General features: G+C 50.5%; 1 protein-coding gene across 1 annotated transcript in view; it reads left to right on the top strand.

Annotated features, from left to right (window-relative positions):
- Window positions 1–6276: 6276 nt before the first annotated feature.
- The window catches only part of Pnpla1 (patatin like phospholipase domain containing 1), a 40395-nt gene continuing 33340 nt past the window's right edge, over window positions 6277–13331 (top strand). Inside the window, exon 1 of the mRNA XM_023722204.1 lies at window positions 6277–6481. Coding sequence (XP_023577972.1) covers window positions 6277–6481 — 205 coding nt within the window. The remainder of the gene's footprint in view (window positions 6482–13331) is intronic.

Here is a 13331-nt window from a genome sequence, read left to right as displayed (position 1 = left end):
ATATATCAAACTTGGGACCTTGTGCATGCCATGCAGGCGCTTACGCTGCTGAGCTGTCTCCCCAGCCCTTGATTTCAGAATAGTTCCAAACTGTCCATCAAACTGCAGCTGTTCCACAGGAGCTGAATGAATAGCCTAGGCTTCATCTAAAATTCAAAATGTAAAACTTTGGTGGTTATATCATTTAAGATAATTTAGACTCTACTATATAGAAGAGCATGCTAATTTATTTTATTTTGATACTGGCGATTAAGCCCATGGCCTCTGCATTGAGCTACTGTCCTTAGTCCTTTTTCTTTTTTTCTCATTTTGGGACAGGACCTCACTAAGTCACTATGTTACACAGGCTGCGTGGAATGAGATCCTCAGGTCTCGGCCTCCCAGCTCGGCACCACAATCCATTTATTCTGGAACTTGCTGCCTGGCCTCAGCCTTGAGCCCCATGGCTTGGGCTTCTATAGTCCTGTTTTGGGTAACCTAGTACGGGACCTCAGCATTGGATTGTTGCTCTCCTAGAATGGTCACTTATGTTGTTTCCAGTGTTTTTGTGGAATTAACAAGCCTCTCTTTCGACTGCATCCATTGAACCAGCAGGATTTCAATTTACAGAGGTGATGGGCGACACCACAGAGTGGCTAATGCTGAATGTCCCTGTCACTTACATTTCTGCTATACAGAGCCACAGGAGAAAGCTTGGCCAAGCAGCAGTTCATTGGTGGTTCCGGGCTTCATTTTCTCCGAGTAGCTTGTTCTTACTCGTTTTCCATTTGGGGTAGGAGGGAATAGATCTTGATTAATGCATAAACCTTAGCTAGACACAGTGGTGCATGCCTGTAATCCCAGCATTCTGGGAGACTGAGGCAGAAGGCCTGAAAATTCAAGCTTAGCCTGGGCAGTTTAGCAATTTAACAAGTATCCTATATACTGTCTCAAAATAAAATAAAATAAAATAGTTAAAAAGTCTGGGATGTAGCTCCATATGAATGCCCTGGATTCAATCCCTAATACTTCAGAAAAAAAGGATAAAAAAATTTATACCACTATTAGTACCATTTAATGCACTGCATATATGCTTTTCCACATTGTGCCTTGTTTTTCAACCCTTATTGTCTTCTGTGGTACAAAAGTTTAAAATTTATTTATTTATTTTAAATTTTATTTATTTATTTATTCATTGTGTGTGTGTGGCCAGCTCAGCCCACCAGGGGGCGCGGCTCGCTGGCATGTGGTGCTGGGGGATTGAACCGCGGTCCCTGTGCTTTGCCAAGCTTGTTCCGAGTAGGTGCTTTAGACCACTGAGCCATCTCTCCAGCCCAAAAGTTTAAAATTTAAAAAGCCACGTGTGGCAAGGCAGGCCTGTAATCCAGCACTTGGGAGGCTGAGGCAAGAGGATCCCTATGAGTTCAAGGCCAGTCTGCACTATAGAGCAAGACCCTATCTCCAAAAATAAGTAAATAAATTCAATGTGTTTGTTTATGTGACAATTGAAGATATTTATATAATAATAGTATGTACTGTCTACAAAGAATTCACCCAAAAAATCTGGAGGAGGAAGAATATTCTTACAGTCTGGAACCTGGTTTTCCGTGGGAAGGAGGGAGAAGGTGAAGTTAGGAAAAAGTTGAAAGGTTTCACCGCTATCTATGATGTTTTATTTCTTTAACACCAAAGAGCCCGGTGTGGTGGCGCACTCCTATAATCCCAGACTTCGGGAGGCTAAGGCAGGAGGATTGCTGTGACTTCAAGGCCAGTCTGAACTGCATAGTGAAACCTTGTCTTAAAAGAAAAAAATAAATAAGTAAATAAATTGAAATGTTTGGCCAAAACATCATAGAATGTTAAAATGTGTTCAAATATTTGTAAATATTTTGCATTCCTTGTAAGTAGTAAATTATAGTAAATAGTTTGTATTAAGATTTGTCAATCTAGTAAACATGGATGTTTGCTATGCTATTTTTGGTATTTTACTGTCTGTTCAAACTACTTCATTAAGAAAAAAGATACTATAAGGCTACAGGAACGATTTTAAGGACATACAAAAGAACAACCTGGCAGCTCTGTCCCTATCTCAACTGGGTCAGACTTTCTTCTCAGTTTCTTTAGTTGTATATTTTTAAATTTCTGACTCTCACCTTAAGATTCAGATATTAGGGTTGACGAGATAGTTTAGCAGCCTAAGTGCCTGTTTAGGCAAGCGCAGGGACCTGGGTTTTAATCCCCAGCACCACATGCCCCTGGATGTGCTGAGCCAGTCACCGAGTCCAGGCTTGGTGGTGCACGCCTGTAATCCCAGCCCCGAGAAGGCTAAAGATAGGAGAATCACTACCAGTCCAAGCTGCATAGTGAGACCCTGTACCAAATACATTAAAAAAAAAATCAGATATTGACTAGAACTGGGCCTCTTAAGCACCCTTAGCTGCAAAGGAAGATGGGAAATCAAGTACTGTACCAGTCTTCCCAGCTGCTTCATGGGAAGTTGAGCAGAGAAAAAGTGGGTCTGGGCAACTGCTGTGTAGAGCCAGTTGTGGTCTCTTCCAGCCCCCTACAATCTCAATTCTTCTGGTTGTTTCCAGTAGCATGTAACTTGTTCCTTCATATTCTATATTTATTGGAAATGGGAAGTCAAGTCTCAGTTAAATTCAGGTTAAATATTTTGAGCATGGTGTGACCTTCATACTCTCCTGCAGCAAGTAACAATCAGTTCTTAGCTTTACAAGTTTCACAATGTTGGCAGAGGTGGTACTGGCCCTGGAGAAGCCAGCCCAGAGTCTAGATATCTTCCTCCACAAGAGTAGCCAGGGTGGCTTTGCATATTTCATACACGCACCTCATACTTGTGGCGACATCAGTTCCTCTGTGTGTTTATCTTGGGCTGTCTTTTTGGAAGTGTGTGGTAAGCAATTTCAGTGTCTCCAGTGTGATTTTCTTGGGAACTGATGAGTCATATATGAAATCTCAACTCAGTTAAAAAAAAAAAAATCAAAAACCACTCAGAAGGAGAGGAAAGGATTTTAGAAGTCAAATACAGAAATGTTGGAAAATGATTCCTCTTCCATCACTAGAACTTTTAATTTTGTGGTACTGAGGGTTAAACCCCAGACCTTCAGACTAAGCTGCCCCTCTCCTCTTCCGGTAAATTTTGAGACAGGATCTCACTAGATTGCTAAATTGCCTGGGTTAGGCTTGAACACATAATCCTCCTGCCTCCTAGAGTGCTGGGATGACAGATGTGTGCCTCCCCACCTGGCTTGAAGTGCCAAGTCAGGAGCTAGTCAAGGTGAGACAAGGATTCTGGCCCGGAGGCCTGTGGCTCGTCGGCCCGTGGCAGATGTGGAAGCTGCTCTGGGGGTAAAAGCGCTTAGGCTCCTGGCTCCACTGCTCCTCTGAGGCCTTCTGCAGGGGTGTGGGCTTCCAGTTCGCCTGTTTACACCAAGGTGGTGTGGCGCTATCGTGGCCCCTGAAGACCCCACAGCACCTGTTGACCACAGGCCCCTGTAAGCCACGTGGGCCAGGTGGTCTTGCTTCAGATTTCACTATAAGACCCTGGCCAACCCTTCCCTCCCGTAAAGCCCAATGCACCCCATCTGCTCAGCTGGCCCCCCTACTGCAGCAATCCCTGACAATGCCAGGCTGCCGCCTTGGAGGCATTTTAAAAGTAAAACCAGCTCCGCCTGATTTCCCTGGGTCCCTCCCTGCTTTCCCAAGTCTGCCAAAGGCAGCCCCAGTGCTTCTTATTTCTGAGCTCCGCTTCAGCCATGACTCACTGGGCCTATCCAGCCAGGCCCCTGTGCCAAGAGTCTCCAGTGGCAATGGTTATACTCATTAGTGCTTGGCCAGCTGTAATCCTGGCCTTGCCACCATCACCCTCCTCCCTCCCTGCGGAGCTGGTGTTATCTCTTGTCCCAGGCCCTCCTGCCTGAAAAGGCTCCAAGTTTACCCTGTGTGTCACACTGGAAGGAGCTACCCCACCTTATCTCCAGCTCCATCAGTTCTAGTCCCCTGGACTTTACCACCTTCTGCTAATGACAGAGGCACCAGCTGCAAGGCATTTACAGCCAGTATCTGTCACCTTTACAACCACCCTGGAGCAGAGTGGAGTGCAGGAATCAGTGGCTCTATTCCTGACCAGCACAACAGAGGATCTCCCTGCCCAACCCTGGTTAGTAAATAGCAGAGCTGGGAGTCAGCCTCAGCTGCCTGACCAAAGCCTTCATTCTATGCATCCGAGTTCCTCCCCTCTTCCTGCTTTTTATTCTTCTGTAGTTCTAGAGGTTGAACTCAGGGAGCATGCAGCTACATCCCCAGTTCTTTGTATTTATTTATTTATTTTTTTTTTAATTTTTATTTATTTATTTTGTGTGTGTGTGTGGCCAGCTCAGCCCACCAGGGGGCGGGGCTGGCTGGCATGTGGTGCTGGGGATTAGAACCGCGGTCGCTGTGCTTTTGCTTAGCGTAGCTTGTTCTAAGTAGGTGCTTTAGACCACTGAGCCATCTCACCAGCCCTGTATTTTTTTATTTTGAGAAAGAGTCTTGGTAACTAGCCCAGGTTGGTCTTCAGCTTGCGATCCTCCTGCCTCACTGAGAAGCCAGTGCCCAGCAGTCCTCGCCCCCACCTCCTCCAGCTGCCTCCAGGCTGCAGCCCCTCGCTCTGCAGATCCTCCAGCTTCCTGGCAGAGACCTCGGCCCAGCACAATGTAGTTCTTAGCTGTAGGCTGCTGTGCCCAGCCTCTTTCGCATCTGCCTGTCTGGTCCTAAGAAGCCTGTGTCTGAGTTACAGGTGGCGCTTGTCTGGAGGGTTGAGGTGCTCCAAAGCTGAGCTCGGGCTGACACCCCAGCCTCCTCCCGAGATCTCTTCATGCACGGTGTGTGCATGGCACATGCACAAGCAGGCACACACACATGCACATATGCGTACACATGTAATCAAAAGCTGTCTTCCAAAATTAATTACATGAAACTACCCAAGACAGAAAACTCCCTCCTAACTGAATCCTGGGCAGGTCTCTGCTTGTGGGATTCCAATGTGGAACTCCGAAGTCTGCACAAGCATTGGATTGAGGATGCCACCGATGTCCCCCAGAGAGAGGCGCTTCGCTGGGCTGAGTCGGGTGTCCGATGTGGATGAGGTATTTCCCTTCTGCTTCTGGTCCTGTCACTCTGTGCTCTTTGGAGAGGAGACTTAGGGAGGGTGGTGGTGAACACAGGGCCCTGTGATGAAGTTTTGGGCACTGTGAGGGGGTCCTCCTCCATGGTAGGTGGGGGACAGCCTGTGGCATTAACCAGGCCCCCTCGTGCCACCTCCCTGCCCAAGCATCTGTGGAAATGTGTCTCTGCTCTGATCCCAGTGCTGCTGACCTGTGGGGCTCAGTATCAACCCCTCGAGTTTCTCAGGGCACAGTGGAAAAAAGAGCAGACAATATGACATCCCAGACATTGGAGGGATCTAGATTTCAGGTCGAGTTCTTCCTGGGCAGGGGGAGGGTTCGGAGGTTGATGAGAGGGCAGAGACTGGGCGTCAGAGGAAGGAGCAGGGGTGAGGGATGCACAGGTTGGTGGGTGGGCCCTGAGGCCACACTTCTCTGCAGTTTTGCCTCCTCCAAGATGAGGATAAACAAGCAAATAAACACAGTTGTGCGTGTGGAGGAACATATAAAGGTGATTACGGAACACATCACAAACACCGCATAGCCTGGAGGGGTGCAGGAGGCAGGGGAGGGGCGTGGGAGTCGTGCTTCGTCCCCTTGGAAAGCTAGAGCCACACAGCAGCCCAGCCTCCTGGGGGAGGGGACTGGTCTCAGAGGAGGCGGCCTATAACTGCTTGCAGCAGGAACAGCAGCGGCGCGGCTGGAAGGGCGGCGCACGCAGAGCCCGGGCAGAGGTTTTGCAACTGGATGCGTGGAGCCTGTCGAGCTGGTGCCCGCTGTCAAGCTGGTGCCCGCCTCTGTGGGCATGGCACAAGTTGGGAGCTCTCAGTGCGCCCGGGTGCGCCTAGTGCGGGCGGAAGGCTGAGGAGTTCCGGCCTTGCCATAAGCAGCCGGGGCCCTGGAGGCCCGGAGCCCCGGGGTGTTGATGTCCTGCTGCTCTTCCTAGGCAGGAACCGGCGGCTGCGAGGCAACCTTTGAGGCTGCTTCCCTGCAGAGTTTAACAGGCCCAGGCGGTGCAGGAGCCACCCACGGGTGCCCCAGCAGAAGGGGCAGAGACAGCCACATTCCAGCCGGGCTGCTAGGAAGCCAGGTCGCATTTCCACGGGGAGTGGCGGCCCCAGAGGCTGAGGAGATGGAGGAGCAGGTGTTCAAGGGGGACCCGGACACCCCCCATTCCATCTCCTTCTCGGGCAGTGGATTCCTCTCCTACTACCAGGCCGGGGCTGTGGATGCCCTGCGAGACCTGGCCCCCCGCATGCTGGACACGACTCATCGCTTTGCGGGGACCTCGGCAGGGGCTGTGATCGCAGCCCTGGTCATCTGCGGGATCGAGATGGGTAAGGAGCAGAGCCTGAGGGATTTGAGGGTGTGTCTGGGGACAGAGCCAGGTCTGGGTGGATCTAAGGCACCGGGGCAGCCGTGATTCCCTGTCCTTCTGTGTCCTCGCAGTGAGCCATGTCCCGGGCTGGCGGAGGGAGGGAAAGGGATTCTGTAGAGTTACACAGGACACCATCACAAGCAGGGCTAAGGGCAGCTCTGTGTGGTCTCCTTTAAAATGCAAAAGCACTCAGGTGAAGCAACCTTGGCGAGAATGGATCTTTCACCTGGCCCAGGTGGTTGGAAAGATGGCTGAATTTGGAGGCACGGCAGGGGGGACCCTGAGAAGAAGAAAATAGGAATGAGGATGGGGTGGCCTAGGGACGCCCTCATGCCACCTCTGATGGGGCCACAAGGCTGCCCAGAGGGGAGAGCGCCGGTCACACTGTGCCTCCAGAGCAGGTGCACATACAGCTGCCTAGCTCCTTGGGGTGGCGCTGGAGGTTGGGGGTTTGCTCCTGACTGAGCCCCTGCTTGGAGCCAGGCTGGGATTTGGGCCTTCATGGAGCAGAAACTGTTGAAAGACAGAACACCCTCCCCCAATCTCTTAGTGGAACACCGGAAGTGATATGGATGAACTGGAAAGTGTGGGCCGGAGAGGCAGGGAGAAGCTGGTGATGGGCGCGGCTGACATGGAGCACGGGAGCAACTGGACTTGGGGCTCGCCCCCATGGTAGGGTTGAGGAATCATGCATGAGGGCCGGCTGCTCCGCGTGAGGAATTGGTGGCGGGGACCTTACCCCAGCCCATCAGGGTGCTTGTGTGCTGGGGCTCTGACACTGGATGGAAGTCTTTTTTTGTTTTCTTCTGGTTTGTTGGTTTGTTGAGAGAAGGTCTTGCTGCACAGCCCAGGCTGGCCTTGAACTCACAGTGGTTTTCCTGTCTCGGCTTCCAGAAAGCCAGAATTACAGGTGTGCCCCACCTCACCAAGCTCTGGAGGTCTCCCTATCCCTCCCTCTGCCTGGTACTGAAAATTGAACTCAGGACCTTGGACTGAGCTCTGTTCCCAGTACTCCCCACCCTTTGATTTTGAGGCAGGGTCTCTCTAAGTCACTAAGTGGCCTGAGCTGGGCTTGAATTTGATCCTCCAGATCCACCTGCCTCTGCCTCCCAGTGTGCTGGGATGCTGGGTATGCAGCACAGGGTCTGACCAAGTTCTTAAAATACCTGGTCCAGGTGAGTCAATGGTGTGTTCTCTCTCTGGCATTCAAAGATTTTCTGGAATGCATTCAGTTCACTTAGCTGGATAAGTAGCGCCCCAAACCGACTTGGCCATGCAGTGATGGGCTGGGTAATAAAGAGCTGCACCTAGGAGGAAGCCACCATGTGGGATCGAGGACCAGGCTGTGCTGCTCAAAATTACGGCAGAAGTAGGGGGGTTGGGGGAGGTCTGGGTCTCTTCCCTGGCCCTGTGTCACACAGCCTCGATGTCACCCCCACTGCCGTGTGATTTACCACTGACTGGCACCCCTTTACAGCGGGCCCCACTCTGTCTTTGACATACACTCCTTTAACCCATGAAAAAGTGCTCTGAGGTGAAAAACTATCATTACCCCATTGTACAGAGGAGGAGACTGAGTCACGGGATACCTCAGTGCCTCATTGAAGGCAATACAGCAACCCTGGGCAGAGCTAGGATCTGTAGCCAGTCTGGCCAAAGTCTGCACTCTTGTGTTTTAACCACACTGTTCCTTGACAGTGCAGACCCAGGGAAAGGGCGGCGGCTGGGCAGGTGGTGAGGTCCAGGCCAGATGCCTCTCTGGGCAGGCAGAATCTGCACTCAGATGGTGCCAGGGCAGGCAAGGGTATTTGGGGACAGCATTCTAAACTGAAGGAAAAGTGACTTGTGTAGATCTGTAGCTTCAGTTAGCATTAGAACAAAAGCCAGGTCTGGTGTGGTGGTGGCATAATCCTGTAATCCCAGCATCCGGGAGGCTGAGGCAGGAGGACTATCATGAGTTTGAGGCCATCCTGGGTTACACAGTGAGACCCCGTGCTCAACAGAACAGAACAGAAAGAACAAGAGCCAGTCCCAGGTTTGCCAAATGTCTTCGCACCCCCACATCCCATCACGGCTCTGCCCCAGTTCAGTTTGTCGCTCAGCGGATGGGCACATCGGAGTCGGCATGCAGACACCAGCACGTTTGTGCCTTTCACTTGCCAAATCGAACTCCAGAATGCTCGAGCCCCTTTTGAGTTCTGATTTCTTCGAGATGTCATCAACCGTGGGTGCTGTCGAACTTGCAAGCTGTAGTTCAGTCTGTGAAATCCTTTCTATCTCGGCGATTTTGCTGCTTAATCTTCTCGCCCTGCTTGCCGCGCGGAGAAGTGTTGTGCTTTTGTCTGCGCCTGCTTCCTCCCCCAGCTCGCCTGCCTGCCCTCTGCCTGATTTTATTGCTGTCGTCCTCATTTAGGTGTTCTTTGTCTACGCTGGACATGAATTGGCAGCCACCGAGATTGTCTCTGTCTCCCCCAGCTCCAGGGCTGAGCTTTTTATTTCATTTCGGCTGGTTCTTATTCTGAAAAATTTAAATTTCATGTTGTCACATGTATCTGTCTTTTACAATTTGTGTTTTTAAGTCTTTGTAACAATGGCTTCTACTTTGCCTTTCACATTTTTTCAAGTTGTTTTTTCATTCTTCTTTCTTTTCTTTTCTTTTTGCAGAACCGGGGATTGAACTCAGTCTCTTACGCTTGCCAGGGAAGCGCTTATTCTACTGAGCCATCTCCCTGGCCCCTCAAGTTACCTTTTCATAATTAGGTCAGCTAGCTAGAGTTCACTGCACTGAGAGGTTGCAACAGAGATCCAGTTTATCCATTACCCACATCTACACCTGTGTATTTATCATCTAGCTCTCTATCTACCACCTATCTATCACCTATCAGTCAGTCATCTATCTATCATCTGTTTATATTTTGCTGTACTGGGAATTGCACCCAGAGCCTTCACACTGAGCTACAATCTTAGTACTTTCCATTTATTTATTTTTATTTTTAATTTATTTTGAGAGAAGATCTCACTAAATTGCCCAGACTGGGCTTAAACTTTCCATCCTCTGCCTCAGTCTCTGAGAGTGCTGGGAATGCAGGCGAGCACCACAGCGCCTGGCTGAGACCCCATTTTGTGCTCATTTTTCCAGGCGCTGCCCCACTGGGGATGGCCTCAGACGCTGCTGCTGCTGCTGCTGCTGCTGCTCCATCCCTGCTCAGGGCCGCACGAGCCTTGCTGCGGGGTCCCTCCCCTGTCTATGGGCTGAGTTGCCGATTTCTGTGCCACATCGCACTATTTATTCGTGGTAGCCCTGTGGGAAGGAGCACAGCACACACAGGAGCACTCCCCTCCTCTGCCAATATAACATGCTCTTGTCCCCTGTGCCTAAACACAGAAACCTCTGCGGGGACTTGGACTGAAGTGACACCTTCCCATTTAGACACACAGTCTCTGTCTGTCTGTCTGTCTGTCTGTCTGTCTGTCTGTCTGTCTGTCTTCTGCTCTTTTGTCCTCCGATAAAGATTTTTCACGTCTGTCTCATGTTGGCTTTACGTCTGAGGGTCTCTTGGCTTGCTGTGAGGAGAGGGTTCTTTTTTCCTGAGGTCTGTACATATGTCATGGGTAATCTCTGACGCAAAGGAAGGTGGAAGGCTTTCACATTTTGACCAAATTTACAAGATTCACGTGTTTTCACTGCCCTTGTCTTAAGGCGGTTGCTGGATGACCCCAGGTTGTGTGCGTAAATCATCACACGACCTGCATATAACCAGAAGTTTGTCTCTTATTTTTTTGTCTCACTACGCAGCTCAGACTCGTAGTGATCCTCCTGTTTTCAGCCTCCCCAGCGTTGGGATTACAAGCATGCACCACCATGCCAGGTCTCAGGGGCTGGCTCAGTGTGCCCCAGGGTGGGGCCACGCAGTCTGTGGTGCTGGGGATCGACCCCCAGTCCCTGTGCTGCCTAAGCAGGCACTTAGCTGACCCATCTTTTTTAAACTGAGCTCTTCATCTCCAGGTGCGGGGTGATGGGAGCTCCCTCCTTCCATCCCTCCCTCTTCCATCCTTTCCTTCTCTTCCCAGAGCTCTGAGCACACCTTGGGCTCTCTGCAGGCTCAGAGGTACAGTACCCCAGGAAACTGCTCTGGCCCTTCCAGGCCTCCCACCTGCTGGAACTTGCAGACAGCCCCCAAATAATCTAATGCAAGAAAGCGCCTGTCTTGGGTTAGAAAACCTAAAGGCACAAGTGGAGGCAGCACGTGGAGTCACGGAAGGCCTCTAGGAGCTGGCTAGTGGCTGAGGCTGAGTGGAAGCCGGACAGGCGGGGACAGGTCGGGTAGGAGCCTAGGCTTCTGAAAGGACAACAGCAGGGCGACAGGACAGAGCCGTCAGTGGAGGCCCCGGCGCCTCCAGGCTGACGTGCTGAAGCCCGCAGAAGGACAGACGTGTCTGTAATGTGCCCTGGCACCCCCGCAACTCTAGGAGAAACTGCCCAACGCCTGCCAGCTTCTGCGCCGTAATTGTCACGTTGTCCTGGTTAAAAAGTGTCCATCAGATCGGGGCGTGGTGGCCCGCCCTGCAGACCTAGCACTCGGGAAGGGACAGGCAGGAGGACTCAAGTTTAAGCCCCTCCTGGGCAACTTGGAGACTTAGTATCTCAAAAAAAAGGGGGGAGGGGGGCGAAGGCCCTGCGTTCAGTTCCCAGTACTGCAAAAAAGAAAATAAAAAAGCGTCCTTAGGAACTCGTCAGCGGTTCCTAACCGTGGCTGGCCCTAGGGTCACTGGAAGGTTGTACCGCTCCCACCCCAGGCCCCTCCCACACTAAGTTGGGGTGGGAGGCAGAGCTCGAGGCGATCCCCTTGGGCACTGGATCGGTGACCCCGGGCTTGGGAATCCCTGCGGGCCATCAGCTCCGCGCGTCTGAGCAGGCAGCGAAGAGGACAGGCCCACGTTCGAGGTGGACACAGGGGACGCCCAGCAGGTGCAGGACACCCGGGTGCTGCTGCTCGCCAGGAGCGGGGAGTGGGGTTTTCAGGGTAGACGAAAACAGCCTTGCTAAGGCAGCTTTGGACAGGGTTTGTCTCTAGAGCTCCCTGGCTGGGCTGGAAAGGAGCCAGGCTGTCCTAGAGGAGGGGACGCTCCCCTCCCGCCCTGAGCCCAGCCAGCCCCCTTTCCCAGAAGCCCTTGCAAGTGTACTGCCCAGGACTCCTCATGGTTGTTCCTCTTTCTCTCTTCTTAAAAATGAAACTATAGGGCCAGCCTGACAGCTCAGCGGGTTAAAGCCCCTGCTTAGGCACACTTAGGGACTGGGTTGATCTCAGCGTGCAGTGCTGTGCCGGCCTGTCCCCAGGGCGCGCTGAGATGGCGATTGAGACTGGGCATGGTGGAGCGTGCCTGTAATCCCAGTACTTGGGAGGCTGAAAACAGGAGGATCGCTACGAGTCCAATCTGTGTAGTGAAACCCTGTAGTTCCTATACTAAATACAAAGAAAGAAATTTATTAATAAAAAAATTCTCGTGCGGTACAATTTGCCATATAAAGTGTACCATTCGCTGGCTTTCTGTATATCCACAGAGCTGTGAAACCATAATCACAGTATTAGAACATTTTATTATTTATTTATTTTGTGCAGAACCGGGGATTGAACTCAAGACCCTGTACTTGCCAGGCAAGCACTTATTCTACTGAGCCATCTCCCTGGCCCCAGTATTAGAACATTTTAATTAGCCTTAAAAAAAAATAAATAGACCCCTTAATCATCATACCTCTCTGTCCCTGGCAGCCATAACTAAATTCTCTGTCTCTTTAGATAAACCTATTCTGGACATTTAACATAAATGAGGTCATCCGATATGTGGTCTTTGGCTTCTGATCTTTCTTTCTTTCTTTCTTTCTTTCTTTCTTTCTTTCTTTCTTGAGTGAGGATTGAACTCAGGCCCTTGCGCTTGCCAGGAAGCGCTTACTCCACTGAGCCATCTGCCCGGCCCCCTGATTTCTTTCATTTCTCATTCTATTCTCAAGTTTCACCAAGTCCAGGCACCAGCAGTACACCAATATTTTGCATGGGCAAGTAATAGTGCATCGAGTGGATACACCACACTTCTTTATTCATCCATTAGACAGTGATTGAACTTGACTTTGGGCTTTTACGAATAGTCCTTCTCTGAACACTTATGTCCATTTAAAACTTTTAATTAGGGGAAGTTTTCAAGCCCATTTTCAGAAGCTCATCATCTAACTACAGCATTTCTCAGCACTAACAGGGTCTCATCTGTATCCCCACAGCATTGCCTTGTGGGTCTAAGAGGTTTCATAAAATAATTTTATTTTTGAAATAAGGTAACCCTCCCTTAGAAGTTGCGTGAGCGCTGTGCTTGGCTTTGCTTCTGTGGACTGTTTTTGAGTGTCCCTGCGGGTGAGGATGCTGGCTCTGTAGACAGCCCAGGCGGCAAGGGTGGTGATTTGCATGCAGCGCAGATGTGAGCTGGGCAGACAGGGCCACCCAGTGTCCATCCCTCATCCTGCTTAGAGTGACAAGTGCTGAGCTGATAGGGTGACATCATGTTGCCTCGGAAAGAAATCTTCCAGTACAGCTGTCCCTCGCTATTTCGCGGCTCGGCTTTCCAGACTCACTGTTTTGTGGGGTTTCAAAAAATATTAATCTAAATTGTTAATTGTGAATTTTTCACTATATCATGGGATTTTGCAGTACTGTACAGTATACATATGTTCTTTTTTTTCAAAGTTTTATTGATAAACAGATAGCAATGAGACAGTTTCAAATCAAATCGGAAGTACAGTTTCAACAAATAATACACTG

Source organism: Octodon degus, unplaced genomic scaffold (genome assembly GCF_000260255.1).
Source record: "Octodon degus isolate 3935 unplaced genomic scaffold, OctDeg1.0 scaffold00005, whole genome shotgun sequence".
Classification (NCBI taxonomy): domain Eukaryota; kingdom Metazoa; phylum Chordata; class Mammalia; order Rodentia; family Octodontidae; genus Octodon; species Octodon degus.
The sequence above is the reverse complement of the archived record's forward strand: the minus strand, read 5'-3'. Positions and strand labels throughout refer to the sequence as shown.